The sequence below is a fragment of the Hydra vulgaris genome, chromosome 05 (assembly GCF_038396675.1).
Source record: "Hydra vulgaris chromosome 05, alternate assembly HydraT2T_AEP".
Classification (NCBI taxonomy): Eukaryota; Metazoa; Cnidaria; class Hydrozoa; order Anthoathecata; family Hydridae; genus Hydra; species Hydra vulgaris.
The window spans coordinates 1,797,077-1,823,144 of record NC_088924.1 but is presented as its reverse complement, the minus strand read 5'-3'; the positions used below and the strand labels follow the sequence as shown (position 1 = coordinate 1,823,144).

Here is a 26,068-nt window from a genome sequence, read left to right as displayed (position 1 = left end):
GAGACCTTCTACTTCAACTCTTTCATCAGCAGTTGAAATGGATAACTAACTTAAATTGGTTCATTGCCTAAGTGGCGTCATTGGCCTATTTCACTGCTTAGAGTTTATAAAACTTGCCATATAGTGATTTAGTGATTTCAATAAACCTTGTCTTTGAGATTAAATTTTAATTATTTTCTTATATTAAGTCACAAGCACAAACCTTAACATGTTAAACATGTCAAGCCAACAATTTATCAAGTAAAACATTGTAATTTTTTTTTTTAACTGTTTTTTGCTTCAGCTTAAGTCTTAAATAAATTAAAAAATCAAAATTACAAATAAAGTTTTGTTTATTTCTTTTTTTACTTTAAATAGTACACTTGTCAGTAATTTTATTAAAGTTATTTAGGTTTTTAAAAAATTATTTTTTTAGTCGGAAAATGTAACATCGTAATAAACCGATAAGTATCGTTATCGTTTGAGTTGCGATATGAGTTACGATATATATGGTAATTGAACGATAAATATCGTAATGAATCGATAAATATCAATACTTTATCGTGCAAATTTTTTGGTTACAATATTATCGTAATATAAAAAAATTTACGATACGCACATTCCGATATCTTATCGTATCGTATCGTAATAAGAAAATAATTTTCGAGACGCAGACCCTTACTTTAGACATTTGAAATTCGGTTGTTCAAAAGTTTTAAGTTTTTTTTACGTTGATTGAAATTTGTTTTTTTACCTTGAAAGACTTTTTCATTAATAAACGTCCACAATCAAGTCGAGGCTTCGGTTGTAACGTTTTGTGAGCAAAAAATGTTTTCATCGCTCAAGCTTATCTGTTTTCTTAAGCATATTTGTTTCTTAACCTTTATCTGTTGTTTTAAAAGGAGAATGTCATTATGCTAAAACGCAATCTCAGCTTAACAATCCAATGGTAAAACAATCTTTTGTAGATGATGTCCAGTAGGTGAGCCATATTAGTGGACTAAATTTTGAAAAGTTATGGAATGAAAAAGATAGAAAACGTTTTGTGGAATGGGAAGGGGGGGATGGGGGACAAAATCCCAAAAGATATTGAGAAAAAATTGAAATATTCATTAGATTGGTGGAACGTAAAAAAGCAGAGAAACATATTCAGGCAAACTCTAGAAGAAAACATTCCAAAATAATTTCTATTCTTCCTTTCAAACTTTAAACAACTTTTTACTTTTACCTTGTAAAAATATTTACAGTAGGTGGTTAAGAAAAAATAATAATAACAATAGCAACCAAAAATTTTTCAAAGGAAATAGAAAAAAATAAAAAATGTCGTCAAAAATTTATATAAACTAAAGACTTCAAAGTAAACTTCTAAGTTTACTTTAATATATGAAATTTAGTAAACCCTTATTATTTATTCTTAAAAAAATATAATAATGACAATCCAACTGTGAAATTTGATATAGAAAAGAAAACAATTGTATAATAATTATTATTTTAAAAGGTTTTTTAATTTTTATTCCAAATCACTTCCAACAAAGCTGCAAACAAACACTATTAATTGGGAGTTAATAGAAAATACAGAATAGAGTTAAAGAGCAAAGAAACAGTTTACAAAAGACTTGGAAACGTGTATAAGTCAAAAAAACATGAAGATTGTAAGCGAGTTACAAAGGATTGAATTGCAGGGGAAAAAATAGACAATGGCTACTTCTTCGTGGCAATTCTCTTTAAGTTGTAGTAACATTACGAAACTCTTAAACTAAAGTTTTACCATATTTTCATAATGGAATAACTCTCCAAAGGAAATTTAAAGTTTGACATTTAATATTGCCATTGTTAAAAATAAAAAATGCTTCAACTGTATTATTTCATATAAATTTTTTTCTATTGTAAATGTAATGAAGCCATAGACTTTAGTATTGTAACCACAATAGCAATACCTAGCCAACTTTCTATACAGAAATTTAAAACTCATGACACACAGTTTAATTTATCGTTTAATATATCGTCAAGAACAACATATGCTAGTAAAAGGTCAAAGTATTTTGATGGCTACTTTCCTTTAAAGACTATTAGCCAAAGTTTAGTCATTACCTCTTGCCCTAAAACTTTCTTAAATCAGAGAAGACTCTTATTCTTTAATTGTGTTATGAACTCAGTAATTGACGTCACTTCCCTTTGTTTAAAATAATACTTTTAGTTGAACTGGACATTTTGTATTGTGTAATTAATACACTATATATAATCCATGTTGTAGTTCTTTAATTGTGTTTAACTTTATAATTGATAAAAGCAAAAGTATATAAGATTGACTCCTTATTACGGTTTACAACAATAGTTATAAAGTATTTTAAAAACTTTATGAAGTTTTCTGGCTATAAAACAATTGTAAAACCATATGGCGTTGTCGTCGATGACAAAATAGAGTATGAATATGAAATAATGGAAATTAAGTGCAGTAAAAAATACAGTTATCTTAACCCAAAAGATTTTTAACAAAAAAATACGTATAATATTTGATAAATCTAATAATAACACTTTTATAAATAAAGGCCATAACTACTACGATCAAGAACAAATGCAACTTGGATTAATTACTCAAAGAAGGTGTGATTTTGTGTTTTACACATCAAAAGAACTAGTCATTGCGTTAAATATGATAAAGTACATTGGACAACAAACAAACGAAAATAGTATTACTCTAAACTCTTTATTCTAAAGGTCTAAGTATCTTAGACTATTACTTTTACACACTTTTTTTCAACTATTTGACAAGTTAGTTGCAAAAATACTTTATCGATATGTACTCATTCTGTTGTACAGTGTATGTCATTACAAATTTATCCTAAAATATGTCAGGGGTGGATCCAAAATTGTTTGGTGTTTGAGATAACTTCCTGACAAAGAGCAAACACCAAACATTTATAAGTTTACAGTTGTAACCCCCTCAAATTAAGGGGGTTACAACTTTATATGGTCATACTATGAAATTTAAAATTTATCGATGAATATAACTTAGCTGAGAATATTTAAAAAATTTTTTTATCAATTTGTGGCAAAAGATCAAGTTTGAGATTGATAAAATTTTTGAAATTGATTTTGAGTTCAACTCAAATTCGAACTTTATATATTTTACTTCCAAAATTGTTTTCCCGAATTCAAAAATTTTATGGAATTTGACTGAACTTAACATCGCCAGCAAACAATTTTGTATTGGATTTGCAATGGACCTATACAGACATATTGAGTGGTTCATTGGACTTTTGTTCAATCAGTCACTTAAAGGATATTCGCTATAAGTGACCAGCCAATAACTTTAAGAGTTACTTACTGTAGAATTAGCTATATGTTATCAGCAAAAAACTTTCCGACGTGTGGTATAGTTGCTAGTTGTCGGCTAGTCATTTTTAAGCTGCCTCTAAAAGTCTACCGTATAATCAATGAGCAAGCCTACAGTTGACCGCTCAAAACGCCTATATAGGTCCACTAAAATTCTGGCGTAGAAAATTTGCTGCGTCAAGGTAGATGACGTATCATATGTCAGCAGTCTAAGGCTTAGCGCAGAATTAAAGTAATGTTATTGCTTGTAAAAAACCTCAATTGATACAAGTAGTAGGTTTGTGTTTTAAAAACTACTGACCTTTATCATGTTTATAATTGAGTTCTTTCTTTATTCTTGAGAGAAAAATGTTAAAAAGAAAAACTATTTTTATAAAAAATGTTGTTTATTTGACTGATTAAAACTCTTTTAATATTTTCACTGTCCATCGTCATTCATATTTGATCACATAGTAATATTGTCATATTAACATTTAGTTAAAAAATTAAACAACTTGCTTGCTGATTTTCTAATTTACTTAAACAAATCGCGATATTATGTTTTGTTCTGATTGTAGACGGATGGTTGGAAACTAAAACTTCCGTTTTTGTTTAAACAATAGAATAATAAGTTTCTAAAGCTTCGTTACGTTTTCCCATATTATACAAATAATTAGCAAAATTATTTTTTGTTTCCATTGTTGATGTATGGTTGATACCTAAAATTTCATTTTCTACTTTATCAAAAGAATAATAAATTTCCAAGGCTTCGTTATATCTTTTCATATCACACAAACACATTGCGATATTATTTTTTGTTTCCATCATAGATGGGTGATTTACACCTAATACTTCAGTTAGTATTTTATTAACAGAAAATAAAATTTCTACGTTATATTTTCCCATATCGTACAAACATATTGCGATGTTATTTTTTGTTGCCATTGTAGAAGGATAGTACGTGCCTAAAGTTGCAGTTTATATTATATCAACAGAATAAAAAATTGCCAAAGCTTTTTTATATTCTCCTTTATCGCATAAACAGTTTGCGATATTATTTTTTGTTTCCATAGTAGATGGGTGATTAATACCTAAAACCTCAGCTTCAACTTTGTCAACAGAACAATAAACTTCTAATGCTTTGTTATAATCTCCCATATCGCCAAAACAGATTAAAATATTGTTTTTTGTTCCCATTGTAGATAAATGATTGTTACCTAAAATTTCAGTTTTTAATTTTTGTTAATTTTCTAAAGCTTCTTTATATTTTCCCATTTTTGTACGAATAGTTTGCGATATTATTTTGTGTTGCCATTGTTGATGGATTGTTGATACCTAAAGTTTCCGTTTGTACTTTATCAACAGAATAATAAATTTCTAAAGCTTCTACTCTTTTTCCCATATCATACAAACAGCTTGCTTAATTATTTTTTGCTTCCGTTGTAGATGGGTGGTTAATATCTAAAATTTCAGTTTTTAATTTATCAACAGAATAATAAATTTCTAAAACTTCATCATATTTTTTCAATAAGTACAAACAGTTTGCAATGTTATTTTTTGTTGCAATTGTAAATCGATGATTTATGGTTTAGAAATATGGTTGATACCTGAAAATTCAGTTTCTATTTTATCAACATAATAATATATTTCTAAAGCCTCCTCATATTTTCCCATATCGCTTAAACAGATGGCAATATTTTTTTTGTTTCTATAGTAGATAAATGGTTGTTACCTAAAATTTCAGATTTTAATTTTTCAACAGAATAATAAATTTTTAAGCTTGGTTATATTTTCCCATTTTGTACAAACAGTTTGCAATATTATTTTGTGTTGTCATTGTTGACGGTTTATACCCAAAGTTTCCGTTTGTATTTTATCAACAGAATAATAAATTTCCAAAGCTTCTTTATATTTTCCCATTTCGTACAAACAGCTTGCGATATTATGTTTTGTATTAAGCGGGACTTTTCTCCATAGGTTTCTTCACAATAACATTAAGTAGCTTTTAATATTTTGATTGCTTCTTGAAATAAACTTTTAATAACAATAAAGTTTTAATAGAAGTTGTCATTTGATTGAAAGTTTTCAACAGTCTTTTTTTGTTAATACGAAACATATGACTAAAATGAAAAAGAAAAAGTTTTCTATAATCGACGTGATCTTTTACTCAGTTTAATTCAAATATAAAATAATCTTCGATTAGTTCATGATACGTAGTTGTACTTAAATTTTTATTTTGAAAATTTTTACATGACAACTGTACCAGTTTGAGCATTGCATATTTTTCATCATCCAAACAATCTAGTTAAGAATAACTTATCATTATTACAATGGTTTCATCTATTATGTGTTCCTCGTTTATTGTCATTTTTATGAGATTTGATTTATTAATTGTTTACTTATGTTTTAACCATTAATGAGATAAACAGTTTAGTATTTTTAAAGTTTTAAATTTTTAGTATTTTAAAATGAATTAGGTTTTCTTGAAATGCGTTTTTCTAAGTTTTTAACACTTTCATTGTCGACATTAGCAAAAATATAAAAAGTATTTTTATTTTCATAATAGTTGTGAATTGTTTTAACAATTATATTTATATCTAAAAAATTCAGATGCGAATCTTGAACAGGGTATCCTATAAATTAATAAAGATTTTTTATCGAAGTTTGTAACTTGCGAAATGCTGCATCTACCCAAGCAAAGTTTTCATAAAATTTTTGATAAATTTCACAGTATTTTCTGGCAATTTGTTTTTTTCCCGACACCAGACATTCCATACAATACTAAGGGTGACTTTTTTTTATCGAGAAAATGGTGAATTTCAAAACACTCTTTTTTGCGCGAAAATAAGTATTCCGAAGGTGCCTCACCTAATATACAATACTTTATATTAGGTGAGGCACCTTCTATTCTAAAAAGTTTGATTATTTTAATAGTTTGTCTAGTTTTTTGCCACAAAGCTACGTCACATGCGCAAAAAAAATGTGGCTTCAACCATTTACGGAAAAACTCACATCAATCATTTTTAATGGTTTAGGGTATAGCCGTTGTGGCTAAAGCTACACCTTAAAATATTCAACAAAATGAAAAATAGTATAATATTCCACATAGTGGAATGATATATTATTTTTCATCAGCCTAATAACAATAAACATCTGTTTAAAATTGGCATGATAGTGCCAATCTTAAACAGATGTCTATTGTTATTAGGTATATAGGCAGTAACTATAATACTCGTGAAGATTTTTCTAGGTTTGTTGACTGTCCTTAATTATTTAAATGTGCTCTTTGTCTAAAATTACGGAAATGTTTTTATAATTATCGTTCTGTTGGTCAAGCAAAACTAATCCATGTCTGCTGTACTTGTTGGGTTTGAAAACGGAAAAGTCTGGGCATCTGTTTTAGCAAAAGGCTCTTTATAGTTGATGACTAAATTTTCTATCAATTTAAAAATTAGCTTTATCAAAAATTTGATGGATTGAATTTTTTAGATTACAATTAGACTCCAAGATAAGCAATATAATATACCTCAAATTTCAGAATCTTGAAATTGACAATTAAAAAAACACGCTTCAAGAAATTAAATTTGATTTCACTACAACTGGTTTAATATTACTTTTGAATTAGCTATGGCTTGAATTCCAAAAGAACTAAAACTAAGAAAATGTGGAAATCAAATCAATCATGATAATCAAACGTCATCTTTAATATCTGATTATTTTAAGCTTTTATCACTTTACCTCTACTGAACCATATTATTAATGATCTTATTAATTATATAAGATTAAGAAAGCTGTTGGTTTGAAAAATGTTGGTTTGTATGGGGCGTTTGCAGTTCCAATCTAACTAAGATAACTAAGATCGACAAATCTAATAATAATAATAATAATAATAATAATAATAATTTCATGAATATCTGGATCTTTCATTTTTATCTTCACACCAAACCTCTATTTATGCAGAGTTGGATTTATGGGAGCCTCTTTAGAAAAATCTATCAAAACCTCCATCTAGTATTTCTTAAACAAAAGTTATGACAATGACTGGTTTCCCCAACATTCTTGAACTTTTTTAACGGTTCAATTCTAGGTACAATACCTAGACATTAAAAACCTATTCAAGAAGTAGAATGTTAGAAAAGTGAATGACCTTGGCCTAATGACCTTGCCTTAATGTTAATTTATACAGATATGCAAATAATAGATTTGAAAAAGCAGAAATTGTTTCAAATGTAGGCAGGGTTATCAGCGTATTTTCTGGAGGGAGACATTTTAAGCATTTTTATAATTTTCTCTTAGAGCATTTTATTATTTATTTGTTTTATATGTTTAATAAATAAATTTCTTTTCTTTTTTGTGTACATTTGATGATCTTTAACTGCTAAAATGCTAAATGTTTTAAAAAGTGCTCTAAACTGAATTCTATCTAAACCACTAGATAAAAAATTTATATATGTCTGTAAATTTTGTTAGTGTATGCTGCAAAAAGAGTGCTGGGTATTCATAAAAAACAAAGATATAATAAAGTAGCTTCCTGAGGATCCTATAGTTGGTAAGACTGTTTAAATCGTTTTTTTTTTATTTATATATACTTATATATATTAGTATAAAATAAGTAAATACTTTTTAAAATAGCACAATATAATAGTATCATTTATAATAATATCGTGATATATTTTTAAATATATCACGATATTATTATAATATTATTACAATAATAATTGCAGTTATGCAATTAGAAACAAAAATATAAAGGAAAGAATCCAGAAATGGAGGGTTTATTTTTGTCAACAATAACAATACTTATGGATTGACGCCTATTAAGAATAGGGAAGAATTTAGAAATGGAAAGCTAACCTTTGGCAGTATTACAACTTACGTATGGGGTGCAAAGTCATATGGCTTATCTTCTAGTCTGTACACTTCGTTAAGTAAGTTAGACTTTTTATGTCTAACTTACGAACAGAATAGCAAAGGCAAATTTTATATTTTACCATTAATTATTTTATTAGAATCATTGAAAGTAAATGAAAAATATATGTGTACAAAAAGTGTAGATATATTTAAACACCGCAGAGGCTGCTTAACCTTAAATTTAAAACGCTCAGATAAAAAAATGTCTGACAGCGTCTGCATGACGTAATTATTGGACCGCTTTTTCATGTAGACTAACCGACTTATTAAATAGTTGCGGTTATGACGTAATTTTACAAATTTAAGCTACACCTATATAAAATCCTAGATCCGCCCCTGAATACTATGCAGCTTAAAACTTAAAAATTTTTCTTAAAATCAATAAAGAGCAAAAAAAGTTGTTCTGTATCGGGGACTTAAACATAGATCGTTTAAAATACAAAGAGTGTCCGATTACTAAATTATATTTTAATAACATGTTTCAACATTGTATTTTACCAATTATTAACAAACCCACACGGGAAACCTCGAATTCTATTTCTGCTATAGATAACATACTAACAAACTTATTTCAAGATACCTCCTTAAAAGCAGGAATAATAAAAATTGATATAACAGATCATTTTCCAATTTACTTTACAATAAAACATGATACAAAAATAAATAATAACTCGAAAAAAAAAATTTATAAAAGAAAAATAAATAAAAATTCTATTAAATGTTTTAAAGACGCACTATCGGCAGTAGATTGGCTTAAAGTGTATCAAGAATGTAACCTTGGGAACACAAACTCTGCATATAATACTTTCACAGATATTTTTCTAAAACACTATAATAATCATTTTCCAATCAAAGAAAAGGAAATCAAAGTAAAACATTTGAGCTGTCCATGGATCACCAGCGGAATCAAAAAATCTTCAAAAACTAAACAAAGATTATATGTTAAATATTTGAAAAACAGAAATGAAGAAAACCTATCTACTTATAAACAATATAAAAATCTTTTCGAAAAAATCAGAAAACATTTTAAAAAAGTTTATTATTCTAAATTACTTCAAAAAACAAATGGAGATACCAAAAAAACATGGAACATCATGAAAGAAATAATCGGAAAAAAGTATATAAAAACAAACAGCTTACCAAATAGAATTATCATAAATGAAACAGAACACAACGATAAGAATTCTTTTGCCGAACAAAGCAACAATTTCTTCGCAAATATTGGCCCTAACATGGCGTCTAAAATTCAAACCGCAAATAACTCCTTTGAAAATTATTTTACTGATCTAAATAGCGAACTAACTTTCAACGGATTAAGCTAGGAAGAACTCGAAAATGCAAAAAACTCTTTAAAAATCAACAAAGCACCAGGAATTGATGAAATTTGTAGCAATATTGTAATGAGTAACTTTCCGATAATAAAGAAACCCCTCTTCGAAATATTTAAATCTTCAATTACAACAGGAACCGTTCCAGAGAAATTAAAAATTGCAAAAATTGTACCAATATATAAAACTGGAGAACCATACTTACTAAAAATTTATAGACCAATCTCAATTCTTCCTGTATTCTCAAAACTCCTCGAACGAATAATTTATAATAAATCATATCAATATATAACAAACAACAACATCTTAAATACAAAACAATTCGACTTTCAAAAGCAACATGCAACCAAACATGCAATCGTAGATCTTGTAAATAGCATCAATTACTCATTTGTTAATAAAGAATTTGTTCTAGGAATCTTTATAGATTTATCGAAAGCATTCGATACTGTTGATCATGCTATCCTGCTCAAAAAATTGGAAAAATATGGCGTAAAAATTGTTGCATTACTCTGGTTTAAAAATTTTTTGCTAAACAGACAGCAATGTGTTAATACTGATGAAAATATCTGTTCAAAACTGCTTAAGATTAAATGTGGCGTTCCCCAAGGTTCCATTCTAGCTCCCTTATTGTTCTTAATATACATTAACGATCTTCCGAAAGTCTTAAACAAACTTGATGTAATAATGTTTGCAGATGATACTAATTTATTTTATTCATTTCAGTCTATTAAAGAACTCTTTGAAACAACGTATATCGAACTTGAAAAACTTAATATCTGGCTAAAATCTAATAAATTATCTTTAAACACAGAAAAAACCAATTACATTTTATTCCATACCAACCAAAAAAGAAAAAAAATACCTAATATATTACCATTGCTAAAAATAGAAAACAAAAATATTAAAAGAACCTCAATCACAAAATTTCTAGGTTTACTAATTGACAAAATATTTCATGGAAAGCACACATTGACTATTTAAATACTAAAATAACCAAAAACATTGGCGTGCTATACAAAGCTAGACCAATGTTATCCCAAGAAAATCTAAAACATCTTTATTTCTCATTTATAAAGACCTATTATACATATGGTAATATAGCATGGGCAAGTACCAATAAATCCAATTTGAAATCACTTTATCAACGTCAAAAACATGCCGTTAGAATTGTCTATAAAAAAGACAAATTTACTCATGCTGAACCTTTGTTAAAACTCCTTAATCTCGTTTAGTGCAAACGTCTATAGAATAAGCATTTATCAAAACTTATTGTTTATGCTGAAATATAAACTCGGGCTTGTCCCATCACATTTCTCAAATGATTTCTTTAAAAGCAATAGAAATAGATATGACACTCGAGAAGTAGGAAACTTTAATATACCGTTTAGAAAAACAAAACTATCGCGTTTCACAATTTCATATCGCGGTCACTATCTCTATAATAAACTGATATCCAGAAATGCCATAATTACAAAATTAGATAACCTAAATTGTTTGAAAATCTTACTAAAAAAAATCGTTTTAAATATAAACAATTATATGAACTTACACTAACCTAACTGAAACTAGAGCCAAAATTAACGTTGAAACGAAAATCCCAAAAAGCTCCAATAACAAATATTAATATAAAAAAATATAAATCAAAAATAATTTTATTTATGCCTAATCATATATTTATGTGTACAAAATCTAGCATTTATCAGTTATTTATTATCTTACATTTTATTATATGTGAATCCAATATAAAATGAACTACCATTATATTTTGTGAAACTAGAAACATGTAAAAACAAAAATACAAAAAATATTACTAGTACAAGCGGTTTCTTGATGACAAGACCATCTGGTCTTCTGCAAGTTTCCCGCGTTCTTTTAATAATAATGATACCCTGCAGTTATATTTTTTGTATTCTATAAAGTTGTGAGATTTTAGTTTTTCTCTTACCATTTTATATTTTATAAACATTGTAAATTTGTATCAGTTATATAGATAGAATCACAACATTGTAAAGATAAAAGAACAAAAAAAAAAAAAAAAAAAAAAAAAAAAAAAAAAAAAAAAAAACTTTCAATATATCAAATTATAAAAATAAATAAAAACAATTTTTTTTTTCAGATTATATTCAGGTGCCCTAAGAAGATCTACAGTCTTATCACAAAGCACCGTGGATGAGCATTTAATTGGAAGTTCACGCCTCCTTCCTAAGCGATGTTGCAAAACTTGCCCAGAGGTGGGGTTTGAACCACAGATCTTTTAATTTTGAGGCAAGTGCGCTACCACTGCGCCATAGCTGCTAATGTACTCAGGAATTAAATGAAACAAGAATCAAATTAATAAATTAGGATATATATATATATATATATATATATATATATATATATATATATATATATATATATATATATATATATATATATATATATATATATATATATATATATATATATATATATATATATATATATATATATATATATATATATATATATATATATATGTACATTCCTTACGGGGACAGACTTTACAAAAAAAAGAATACTTTCGGGGACATGAGCATTATTGCAGACATTTTTTGCACCCGTTACTTTTTTGTCCCCGTATGCATCGTACATAAAAGTATATACATCAACTATCAAATAGCTTAACCATAACCCTGAGCGCACTTGCCTCAGAAACTTAAGATCTGTGGTTCAGACCCCACTTATGGTAAAATTTTGCGACATCAGTTGGGAAAGAGGCGTGAACTTCCTATTAAATGCTCATCCGCGGTGCTCTGTGATAAGACCGTAAGGACATCTTGGGGCACCTAAAAAAAAAAAAATAATAAAAAAAAGCAGCGTGATTCGCGAGGGAGTGCTGCAACATCGATTAAGTGTTTGGTTAGGGTCAGCATCGAGGTCAGACTTAGGGTTAGGATTATGGCAAGATTTAAATATGGTTATACAACTGTAATTATTCATTTTTGTAAATAGATAAAAAATAAAAATGAAATATAATATGTTATAAATAAATAAAAATAACAAAAATAAATATAAAAAACATATTTTGATAATAAAATAAAAAATTTAAATATGTATAAATAAAAAAAGAAATACAAAATAAGAATTAAAAAAATTATGTTAATATGATGAAATTAGTAGAAAAAAAGCAAAAACAAATACATAACGGGAACAAAAAAACGTGTCCCGTAAATGCTCCGTAAATATATATATATATATATATATATATATATATATATATATATATATATATATATATATATATATATATATATATATATATATATATATATATATATATATACAATCCGGCAAATCCGGTTCCGGCCGGAATTAAAATTTTCTATTCCGGTACACCCCTTGTCTATAAGTGAGACTAGACGTGCTGGCAACAATCATAATATAATCTTAATACAAATAAACTACTATCATAATCTACATATTAATGTAAATAAAACATTTTTTTTATAAAAATAGTTCCAGTTTATGATTTGGTAAATTTTAAGACGTTTGATTTGATTTGAAATCAAATTAAATTAAAAAATCAAACTAGTATTTTTAGATTGCTTAGATTTGTTTTCAAAGCGCGTTTTCTAGGCAAAATTTAGTAGCGGATTGATGGCTAGGGTAGGTCATATTTTTTTAATTTATAGTCACTACTTCAAAAAGTTGCTATAATATGGAAGTAATAAGAAAAAAAATAAGAATTCAAGTTTCCTTCAGCATCATAAGGGGGCAACTTTTGTTTAAAGTTTTTAAATAACGCTTTTCTTCGTAGTTCGAATTCACTAAAAGTTCAAAAAGAATATTTCAAATATTATTTAATTAATTATACCCATATTTGACATTCCCCCTATTTCTAATTTCATTTTTACTTTATCTCTCACTGTTCTATTGTTTAAGATTGGTAAATTATAATCGTACGTGTTAGATGTCATGTAAAGAAGCGTGTTAAAATTCACGCATTATTTGTGATTACTTTCGAGGTTTGCTTTAATGACTATTGTAGTTAAAGAATTGTCATGGGAATTTTAATTTTTATGTAAATATAAGATTTTATGTAATGAACGTGGTAGAATCAATAACTATCGGATCGTTCTTTTTCAACATATAATCGCGATAATGCAACACTCACAATATTGTGGGTGTTCTGAGTGCATATTGCAATGTTAATATTGAAATATGCAAACTTTAAATATGTTTTGATTGTTAACTTTTAAGTTTAACGCATTGTAGAATTTTTTGAATGTTTTTGAATTAATATGTTGGCACTTGATATTTACGTTCGCAAGAGAACATGACTTTTTTCAATTTATTTTTCGTAAATCTGGATTACGAACGATTTTTTGTTCTTATTTTTTTTAGATTGCATAATGAACTTGAAGAAAAAGTTTATCAAAACCAGAAGTGACACGGGGCACTCAGTATTTAGCTAACCTTATAAATTTCCAGAAAGTCAATTGCCGACAAAAGCAGAAGTTTTTAAGGATTATCTATACATCAGACACGCAAAAACTTTTTCACAATCTTTAGACTCCGAAAAACCATCAATCAAAGACGTAAATAAGATAAGTAGCTGATGATTTGGTAAACAAATGGTCGAGGGCGGGATTGCCAACGATATCATATAATAGCATTCTGAAAAGCTTGGATAAATTGGTTACTGCTACAAAACGATTAAGGAAATATTTTGAAGAAAAGAGAAATTCGTCTTTTAGTGCCAACTTGGTTCATTCAATAAAGCATTTGAAATAGGTCCTTGAAAATGTGTTAATCGTGGTATCAGGGACCAGTCAAACTGCCATTGTTCCATCAAAGTTCCTCTTAAGGAATGCAAGTTTTGGCTCGATCAAAAGAGTGATCGCAAAATGTACATTGGCTAGATTGACTAAGCAACTGATTCAGAAGACAGCTCACATAGTGGACATGATCTAAAAAATTGCAATGAATTTCAATACAAAGAACTCTCTCAAATAATTGAACAAACAGAAGTTAGCAACCGAGATGCATGCAAAATTGTTTGCGCTTGCTTTAAAGATACATCATTCAATTCACCACAATACATATTAGATCCAGCAAAATTAAGAAGACAAAGAGAGCTGTGGAGACAAAAAGATGTCGAAGTACATGCAGAATTGATGGCTGGGTAGACAAAACCTTAAGTTTAGTGGAACAAGACGATGGTAAAGTTAGTAGGGCCACTTCTATTAAAGAAGATTATTACGTTATTTGTTCATATCCCAATAGCGTCTACTTTGATCACATTTGTCCACAAAGTGGTAAAGCAGTTAATGTTGCGAAAGAAATTATTTCAGTTTTAAATGACAGAAATTCTCTTGTGACTTTACAAAGTGTTGTTTTTGTGATGTAACCAATGTAAAAACGAGCTAGAAAAATAGTATCATTCATTTACTTGAAACTAGTATTGGCAAACCTCTTCAATGGTGTATTTGTTTGCTTCATTTGAGTGAGCTGCCTCTCAGAGTAATTTTCACTGAACTTGATGGCTGTACATCTGGTCCTCTGCATTCAAAGGCATTCTTGGCGAACAACTATCTTTTGATATTCATTTTCTACCGATAGTTAACTTTGCCAGTGTAAATGGAGTACTCATTGAAATGTCTTATGATGTCATTCATAATCTCAGTAAAGATCAGAAATAATTACTTAAAGCATGCAATGCTGTTATCCGAGGGTTTCGAAATTTAGATTTAGAAACGAAGAAGTATTTCACAAATACTCCTCCCGGAAATCTCAATCATGCCAGGTGGCTCACATTTGCCAATTGCTTGCTTCAGTTATACATGTCGACCGTAAAACCCGCGATAAGTCTAATAAAAATTGTTGATTACATTATCAAAGTTTACTGTTTCTGTTGGTTTTTAATCAAGAAAAATTGGAAATGCGTTGAAGGAGCACGGAATTTTTTCATGATTATAAAAAAATTCCATGCTCCTTCAATCTATGCATTTAATTAATTAGTTGCCTTAATTAACCTGATACAATTGAAATCGCCCAGAAAGTATTGCATAGAAACTCTCATCCTGAAAGTGTTTTGCTGTCAGCCATCAAAAATGAAGACAAGAAAAAAGCGTCGATACAGCAAGGAAAATTATTGCATGTAGAAGAAAAGATAACACTGCTGGGGTACGTGTTTTCTCTATACAAAAGATTTCTCTCAATTTCCATGATTTCTCATATTTAGAAATGATCGACTGATTAAATGTTGATATCTCTCCTCTTCCGATTTCATCTGAAGTAAACAATAAAGTTCTCTTAATCAATGTTACGAATGGCACTTTTACCTCGTTTGTGTTCTGTCAACTTTTCTAGGTATAAAAATCGCATCTTCTTTTAGAAGCCTTGTTTGTATTTAAAAAATAAGTAATTTATATATATTACGTCAAATGTAAACAAAACATTAAAAAAATATATATATATTTCGATGCATATTATAGAGATTCGTAAATGAAATATTGCTTCGGTGCCATATTTAAAATTTCGATCGCATACAAATTTTTCGATACAAATTAAATAGATTCGAAAGTGATCAAATGTTTTGGTACCATTCTTAGAATTTTGATTTTTCGACTATTAAAAAATGTATCGATAGCATAACGTGAATTTTGTACAGCTAAATTCATTACGGTTCAAAATTAAGCAATTAGAAATCGTTTCAAACTTACCGAAACAAAAATAGAGTTTCGAAAAGTTTTTTTTAATCGAAAACTCAACTTTTGCAAAAGTGAACAACCCTTATAATAATTTTTATAATTTTCTGAGCTTCTTTGAACTAATTAATTAGTACTTTTCGGTCTGTTCAATGTTTTTTTTACCCCAATAATTAAAAAAATTATATAAAATAAAATTAACATTGCTATCCTAAACATGATACCAATTTTTAAAACCTATTCTTCCGAGACATAATACATGCAAAATATTATATATGTAATATATAATACATAATGCAAAAATAATATTTTATAAATACAATTTTCTTTCAACTTGCAACGTTAACTTCACCGAGTGGCTTCCGCTTCAGACTAGTAAACCAAGGATTCCAGATTCGCCTCTTGGTATAGATTTTTTTTTTTTTTTAATTTGTGCACAAAGGCTGTTTTTTTGTTACTGCACACATTTGCACACCAACTAAAAAAATTCTGCACTTGGACCAGATAAAATCAAAGCGCAGAAAGTGCTTCCTCCTAAAGAGTGACGTAATTTGTGGACGACCCCTTTAGTCATAATTACCAACTTAACAGGAGACGAAAAAAAACTTACGACTTGGTGTTAGGAGGCGGTCAGGGTTGGTGACGAGGCCAACCGACTTGCTCGCTGTCACTACTTTTCGAATTACGGCTTCTGATTTGCTGAAATCTATATCATGTGACCAGTGGTTAGATCCGCATTGAGCTCGATAGGCATTAAAATGTAAAAACCGTTAATTTTCGTCTTAATTGGTTTTGTAAGTTAAGGGATCGGTTTTGCGAGTTAAAGTATTTAAGTCATCCATTTGAAGTATTGAAGATATGCATTTAAATATGAATTAATGAAATAAATAAGTTATGAATTTTTAAGTAAAGTCAATTGTTTTATTTTATTAGTATTAATTATATCTATCATTACTAGTGTATTTAAAAAATTTGACTAACATTGCTTCTCATAATGTGCCCCAACCCTGAATTTTCTGTTATTTGCGATTTTTCTAATGATAAGACCACTCCATAAGTCTCTGAATGAGTTCAAACTTTGGACCTTTGGACCAAAGGTCTCAATAAGTCCAAAGGTTATTTTTTAGTTTATTTTTGCTTTTAGTTTGAAAAAGCTGGAGTTATTTCGCAATGCAAATTATATATTTTTATTTTTTATGATATTGTTTTATTACATAGAACTATTAGGATAGTCACAGAGCACATAAATAATAATATGATAAAATATGATAAGTTGGCCTAAAAATTTATTGTGCAAGAGATGCTTTTTTTTTAGAAGTCCTTGATTTTTATTATTCTTATAATGAAAAATAATAAATCTAAACTCATACTGTCCTAATAAAACAAACAAAACAAAAACAAAAAAAACAGGATTTCCATAATGGAAATAACCTTTTAGATCTTTTTAGAGGATTAATAAAATGGTCCAATTATTTAAAAAGTATTAGCAGTAATATAATAGCACCTTACAAATAACAATGAGACGCTAAAATAAAAAAGCAGAATTAAATAATATATATATTTTATAGGGTATTTCACATACCATACCTTAAGGGTATATCACATATCCTATCTCTTAAGGTAAAAAAATATACCATTTTAGGTTGATCATTACACCCTTAAGGTAGCAAATAACACTACAATGTTTTTAGTATAGTATTTAACTTTGAAGGTATAATTTTCTACCTTAAATGGGTTGGATATGTGATATACCTTAAAGGTGTTTTGCACCTTAACAATGTTAGTTAAAAGTTAAAAGAAAATATTACTGTACTTTATAAGAAACAATGTTAGTGGAAAAATCTTTTTGTAACACTCTAATACCTAGTTAATGCTAGGAATGATATCATCAAAATAAACTCTCTTGCTAAGAAAAAAAAAAAAGACATTTGTTTTTAAGTAAAAAAAATTTTTGCGCAATGAAATGTAAAATAATGTTTAAATTTTAAATAACTTTTCTTGTATTTTTCAGGAAAGTTAAGTTATGATTTGGAAAATATTAGGAAGTCTTTTATTATTGAAGTATGGAATTACGCTGAGCCAGTTTTTGTGGTTAATGTGTCGATTATATGTTTTTCCAAAATGGGGCTTCAAAATTGATCTAAAAAAATTTGGAAAATGGGCAGGTAAAAAATGGTTATATATGTTGGAGTGTATGGTTTAAAATTATTTTTAAATGTCATTGTTATCCTTTAAGTAAGTAAGTTCTTGAATTCTTATACATTCTTCAAGAAAAAGAATTTTAATATCTGCATTAAACATTATTTAAAATTTGGCAAAGGTGAAGGTATTGTATCTTATTAGTATTAATGTCAATGTAAAGTTTTTTCATGAGTCTTATAGGTTTTAATTTATTTTTTTGTTGACCTGTTGATTGTTGACTTTTTTGATTTAACTTTTATTTTTATTTCTATCCCCAATAGAAATATTTTTAAATATCCCGTAGTTAAATTAAATTTTATATGCAATTAATATCTGCAAAAAAGATGGCATTTTTTCTTATAAAAAATGAAGCTATAATGTGTTCCTCCTTGTGTATATATTTGTACATATATATATATATATATATATATATATATATATATATATATATATATATATATATATATATATATATATATATATATGTATATATATATATGTATATATATATATATATATATATATATATATATATATATATATATATATATATATATATATAAATATATATATATATATATATATATATATATATATATATATATATATATATATATATATATATATACTGGCTGACTTTAAGTGGAAAAGCTGCCTCATTTATATTGTTGAAGGTAAAATTACTGCTTGCTAAATACTTCATCATTTTTTATTACATCTTTATAGCCAAATTAATTTTCAGACGGACTTGATAATCTGCTTGAAGAATGGTGACCTGGTTGTGACAAGTGAAGGCCTTCCACCTCTTTTGTGAAACTTCTGAAAAACCTTTTCCAGTTTGTTTTTTGTTTGAATAAACATCTTCTAATTTGAATGATACCAAATGACATCAAAATATGTTTAAGTTTAAAATAGAAAAGATAAATCTTATTTAAACTAAATTAAAAAAACTAAGTTAAAAAAATTTATTTCATTTAAAAATTGAATTAAGTTGAATTAAAGTTGGATCTTACCCAATGAATCAACAGGATTAGTTTCAAAATTATATTCAAGTGCTTAGCTTGTTTAATTTTCTTATATGAGATCCTCTTCTTCACTTGTTTTAACTAGGTTCTTAGTATCATTCAGTCTTTTTTGATCCCATACAGCCTTGATAAAACAATTGCACTGGCCTTGTCTGGAAGATCCTGGTGCGAGTTCTGGAGAGCTGATATTTGAGTTGGGTGAATAATTTCAGACAGAATAGACAAGAATAGACAGAAAAGACAGAATAATTTCACAAATAGATCCTGTTTCTGCCCACACTTTAATCTGACAAATGACCTTGGGATGACTTTTGTCCTTCATGTTGAGATCTTAGATTTTAGAATTTTTTTCAAAATATTGACTTGCTTTTGGTTTTTCTTTAATAGGAAACGCGACAAAATAAAACACGTCTTGTTTGAATTTTCAAACAAGACGTGTTTAATTTTGTTTTCAGGTTTTATAGGTTTTTGTATTGTAACAATTCCTAAAAATAAAAAAAATATATATAGATAAACAATAAAATTAAAATATTTTAATGAGTTGATAATAATTGATGATAATAAAATAATTTCAACGATTTCAATAATTTCAACGGTTTCAATAATTTCAATGATTTTGTTGAAATTTTTACCTTAATTATCCTTAAAAACCTTTTTCTTTTTTTTTTTGAATATTTTAACACATTTTGTCTCATTTTAACTTGGGTTCATTTGGATTCTAAGATCTTTAAATTAATAAAAAACATATTAAATTAACAGTCAAAGAAAAATGCAATTAGTTCAGAGAAAATTTTTTTTTAATTTTTAAATAAGGTTTTACAGGTTTATATCATGACAACGTTTCCCTCCAGAAAATAAAAAACAATTTGCATAGTTCTCTTTAGATCAGTCATAACATTTTGTTCTCTTTGAATAAGTGATTGTAAAACTACAATACCCTAGGCCTTTATTTCCATTGGGTTATTCCATATCAAATCACCTAAAGGCTCCCAAGGTACCACCTCAGATTTGCTTTAAATTTTGACCACACACAGATTTTATGAAAAAAATATAATCCAGAAAATTTCAGCTTGATTGACCAATTTGTTCAAAAGTTATGATTGGATTAAAAATGACCGAAATCTGAAAAATTTGTGCAAATTGGAGCTTGCAGCAGTTTTTTTCGATTTTTGACAAAATCATAACTTTTTAAATAAAGATGGTGATCACCTGAAATTTTGTAAGGTAATAGTTTTTCACCCAAATAATCTATTATTGTAGTTGTTTTTGACTGATTTGTTACAGTTTTTGAGTTATTGTATCTTAAAGTTGCTAAATATTGCAACAAATATTTTTTCGAACTTTAATGTGTTACAGTTTAATACTTACTTACAGAAAGTGGATTCAAAATTATGCATTAAAAATTAATTTAGCACATGCAGCAGCCTATTAAAAAATCACTTTTTTAAAAAATTATGATAAATTACATTGACTTTGCTAGCATAGAAAATAGCGTAAACAATTGAAATAAATTATGAAACTTTTTAATGTTGAGGTTCTATATATAGACAATCACCAAAAAAAATTTAAAGACCTATACTCTATCTTATGACATGATTGTAGCCTTTTGAGAGTGATGATATTTTCAAAAGGAGAATGTTATTAGACTATGAGCTAGCCTTAGGTTATAGTCTAATAATAAGTCATAGGGATGACAGTAGTATATTTTTTATTTATCTGTGAATGAATATATTCAGTTTTCTTTTTAATGACATAATGTCTTATTTTGTACTAATAATTAATGACATAGTTAGTGTCATAATCAGTGTCTGATATTTGTTAGTTTCTTTGAGATTTAATATGTTTATATCTTTTTAAAACTTTTTAGATTAGTAATAAAAATAAAAAAATAGTAAAGAATGACAGAGAAATGTTGTGTGGGGAAAGTTTTAAATGAAGTTTGCGACAAAACATATTATTGTAGAATCATTGGAAGAATAAAACTAAAAGATATTGTGAACACAGTTGTTGAAGTTTTCAATTCAAAAGTGTTTTTTTTTTTAGTTCAATTAATATTAGTTCAAAAGTGTGTCCAATTCAAAGAATTGGACACACTTTTGAACTAAATAAGGAGACATGTTTTCACCATGACAAAGCCTATATTTCTAGATATGAAGCACTTCAAAAATACTGCTGTGATCTGTTTAAAGTCCACAAGAAAAAAATTATTTAGGGATTGTGTAAAGTCGACATTTTAACAGCAAGTCAACTTAAGATCAAACCTGGTCATAAACGTTGCACTAACTTTTTGAATGAATTCAAACTTGAACAAATTGCAGGAAAATTTAGTCAAGAAGATGAAGACAAAGATGTTGATGATGAAGAGTTTGGTTCTTCAAACCTAAATAAGACAGTTTTAAATAAGAGTGCTTCTTTACTGGAAATATCTCCTCTAAAAAATGTAAGTAAATTTGACAAATTAGAACATGGAAAGCAAAAAGTTAAAAAACTGGAAACAAGTATGACAAACCTAGTAGCATCAGCATTGGATATAGACCCAAAAGAAATAATATCTGAGAAAAAGCAAAAGTGCATTAACTGTAATGATTTAGACTAACTGTAATGATTTAGACAAACTTTTAGATGCAATAAAGGAAAAAGTAAAAATCAGTTTGAATGAAGAAAAAGTTCAGTTACTAACATTAACTCCTGATAGTTGGTCAATTAAAAACTTTTTACTTATTACAGTCCAAACAAGCATTAGTAAATTTATTGAAACTTTAAGTGAAACTTTATATGACCTTTGCCACCACCACTTTATCAAAGAAGCTCAGTCTTCCTACTTATCAGAGGCAAAACAAACATTAGACCAATATACCTGCATTATTCTGATGGATTTTGCAGAAAACTATGGTTTTCTTGTACAAGATACTATACAAGGGTTTTACTGGCAGGCCGATCAAGCTACCTTACACTCATTTGCTGTTTATTACAAAGATGAAAAAGATCACCCTAAATGTGAATGCTATTGTTTAATTTTTTTTTTTTTTTCTTTTAAACATCTTCGCTTCCAACAAGGCTGCAAGCAGCCACTAATTAAAGTTAGAAATTACTGAAAGAGAAAAGAGAAAGATTGTAGAGCAAGATAACGATTGGCGGAGGACTTAAAGGATTGCAAATTATATGAATCAGGAAAACAAGATGAAGGAAGCGAATTCCAAAGAGCTGATGTTTGAGGAAAAAAACTAGTCGAATAAGCGTTTTTGAAGCACTTAGGAACAGTCACAGAAAAAGGATAAGACTTAATTGAATGACGAGTAACACAAGAATGAGTTTTAATAGATAGCACAAGAAACGCTAGCTCTTTAGAGCAGTGCCCATTATAGTATTTGTAGAAAAGAGAAAGAGAAACAACATTGCGACGATGTGATAATGGTTGGAGGTTGGCTGCAATAGCAGGTCCAACTATGTTTACAATGCATTTTTGCACCTTGTCTAAAAGAAAAAGGGCATCATTAGAAGATCCGCCCCAGATATGGCAACAGTATTCCATAGAAGGCCGGATTTGAGATTTATAGAGATAGAGAATAGAATCCAAAATAAGAAAGTGATGAGCTCGATAAAGAGATGCAACCTTAGCAGATGCTAATTTTGCAACTGATTTGATATATGGTTTCCAAGAAAGATTGGAAGTAAGAGTTTACCCTAGAAGATGAAGAGTAGGTGACTCATCGAGTACATCACCGTTCATAAATATAGGAAGATCTAAATTATTGCAATAACGATTGGCTGAAAAAAATTGAGTTTTATCTGTATTTAAGTTCACCAGCCACTGTGAGCCCCATGCTGTAGCAAAAATGAGATCCTTTTTAAGCTCAAATGCCCCCTCCAAGCAATCAGAGGGTGTTGGTTTCTTATCACGACAAAAATAAATGGTAGTATCATCAGCAAACAATGCCACCTTAGATGTGAGAATATCTGGAAGATTGTTAATGTAAATTAAAAAGAGTATAGGGCCAAGGATAGAACCTTGAGGAACCCCTGAAGTTACAGAATAAGAAGAAGAGTGCTGTCCATCGAGGACAACTTTTATACTACAATTGGAAAAGAAGGATTCAATAATCTTAAAGATGTTGCCGGATACACCATAAGAAGAAAGCCTATGGAGAAGACCAGCATGCCAAACTTTATTAAAAGCTTTTGAAATGTCAAGAGCGATGGCCTTAACCTCTCTACCTTCATCTAATGCACAATAATACCTATTTGTTATTACTGTTAGCAAATCAGCTGTAGAACTAGAAGATCGAAATCCATATTGATGGTCAGAAAGTAAGTTATTAGATTCAAGATGAGAAATTAAGTGTTTGTTAAGTGTTAAAGATTCAAAAACCTTGCTTATGATAGGAAGAAGACTTATGGGACGGTAGTTAGATGAATCAGATTGCTCTCCATTTCTGACCATTTTTTTCATGACCATTCAGCAGTCCATTGTTTTCTCACAAAGTTGCTCCCTATGTTCAAAATCAAACTACCTGCAGTGAATAAAGTTGAATACTTCAGTGATGGTGCTGTGTCACAGTATAAAAACTACAAATGTCTAATAAACTTAATTTATCACATTGTAGATCACCAAATAAATGCTGAGCATCACTTCTTTGCTACGTCACATGGCAAAAGTCCATGTGATGGAATAGGAGGTACTATAAAAAGAGAAGCAGCAAAAGCTAGTCTACGAGCAGCAATTACAAATCAGATTCTCACACCACAAGATCTGTTTACATGGGCTCAAATAAACTTCAAAGGTGTTAACATATTTTATCTTTCAAGTGATGATATCAATAACCATTAAATAACTTTTAACTTTCAGAAACGATATGAAGAGATGCGCACAGTTCCCGGAACAAGAAGCTATCACTGTTTTGTACCAGATGGAGAGAAATTGTTTTTACGAAGAATATCTAGTGATACTCTCTATGATACTCATGTGTTAAATGATGTTAATTTGATTTTAAAAAATCCTTCAAATTGAATGGTACATAGGGCTTGTGGATGAATGATACATAGGGCTTGTGGTTGATATTTGTAATGATAACCAAGACGTTAATGTGAAGTTTATGCAAAGAAACAAATTAAATTTAAAATGGACAAACGATGCACGATCAAGTCAGTGTTGGGTTCCATTTGACAAGATAATATGTCAAATAAGTGTTCCATTGATTAAAAGTATAAGTGCTCGTGACTATATTCTTGCTAGTAATGACTATGACAGTATTATGAGTTATAAAAGTCAGAGATAAGCTAATTAGTTTCATGTATACATACTTTTTCTTTTAACTGATTATCTTTCTCTTTGAATGCACTTTTTTACAGTATAGTTTATATAAAATTTGAGGTATAAATTTTGTATGTGGTAAGTGGTATTTTTTTGTTCTCCTTTTAAAAATATCATCACTCTCAAAAGACTACAATCATGTCATAAGATAGAGTATAGGTCTTTAAATTTTTTTAGGTGATTGTCTATATATAGTACCTCAACATTAAAGCGTTTCATAATTTATTTCAACTTTTTACACTACTTTCTATGCCAGCAAAGTTGATGTAGTTTATCATAATTTTTTAAAAAAGTTATTTTTTAATAGGCTGCTGCATGTGGTAAATTAATTTTTAATGCATAATTTTGATTATTCTATCAAGTGGTGACCCTAAGTACACAAAGGTAACAAAAAAATCCACTTTCTGTAAGTAGGTATTAAACTGTAACACGTCAAAGTTCGAAAAAATATTAATGTTGCAATATTTAGCAACTTTAAGGTACAATAACTCAAAAACTGTAAAAAATCAGTTAAAAACAACTGCAATAATGGATTATCTGGGTGAAAAACTATTACCCTACAAAATTTCAGGTGATCACCATCTTTATTTAAAAAGTTATGGTTTGTCAAAAATCAAAAATAACTGACCAAAATCCGAAAAATTTGTGTAAACTCCAATTTACTCAAATTTTTCAGATTTTGGTCATTTTTAATTCAATCATAACTTTTGAACAAAAATGGTCAATCAAGCTGAAATTTTCTGGATTGTATTTTTTTCATAAGATCTGTGTGTGGTCAAAGTTTAAAGCAAATCTGAGATGGTACCCTGGGGAACTTTCAAAAATCTAGGTGATTTGATATGGAATAACCCCACTAGAAAGAATTTTTGTTTAAATGCTTATAAAATCCTTAGTGTTAACCATACATTTTTTTAGTAAAAAAAAAAAAAAATTTACTAAATGTAAGTTTAGCACTATGGGTTTGTTTTGAAAATGTTAATTTTGTTTTTTTCTTTAAAACCAAATGCGTCATCAACAGGTTGGCAAACATGTGAATGTTTGTTAAAAAACACAACAGAAAAACCAATGTCACGTTTCTTTACTTTTACTTTATACAAACGTTGGCGTTTGCTTAAATTAGTTCAGCATTTTTCTTACATAAGTTCAGCAGTTTTTTTTCCAAATAAATAAGCAATTGATAGTTTTTTATTTATTATAAATAACACATATTTATAATGAAAAGCAATTAGTTACTATAGCATTATTTTTGCATGCGTTTACAAAGGCATAAAATAACCTACTTAAAATGAATGCCTTTGCAATTACTATAAAAGAAACCATGCTTAAACATTATTATTGCTTTCT

The 26,068-nt window shown here is 28.2% G+C and overlaps 1 protein-coding gene across 1 annotated transcript in view; it reads left to right on the top strand.

The window, feature by feature from the left end:
- The first annotated feature begins 18,211 nt into the window (after positions 1-18,211).
- Positions 18,212-26,068, top strand: part of LOC136080441 (very-long-chain 3-oxoacyl-CoA reductase-like) — a 48,854-nt gene continuing 40,997 nt past the window's right edge. Inside the window, exon 1 of the mRNA XM_065797077.1 lies at positions 18,212-18,372. Within this exon, the coding sequence (XP_065653149.1) occupies positions 18,231-18,372 (142 nt within the window). The 5' untranslated portion in view covers positions 18,212-18,230. The remainder of the gene's footprint in view (positions 18,373-26,068) is intronic.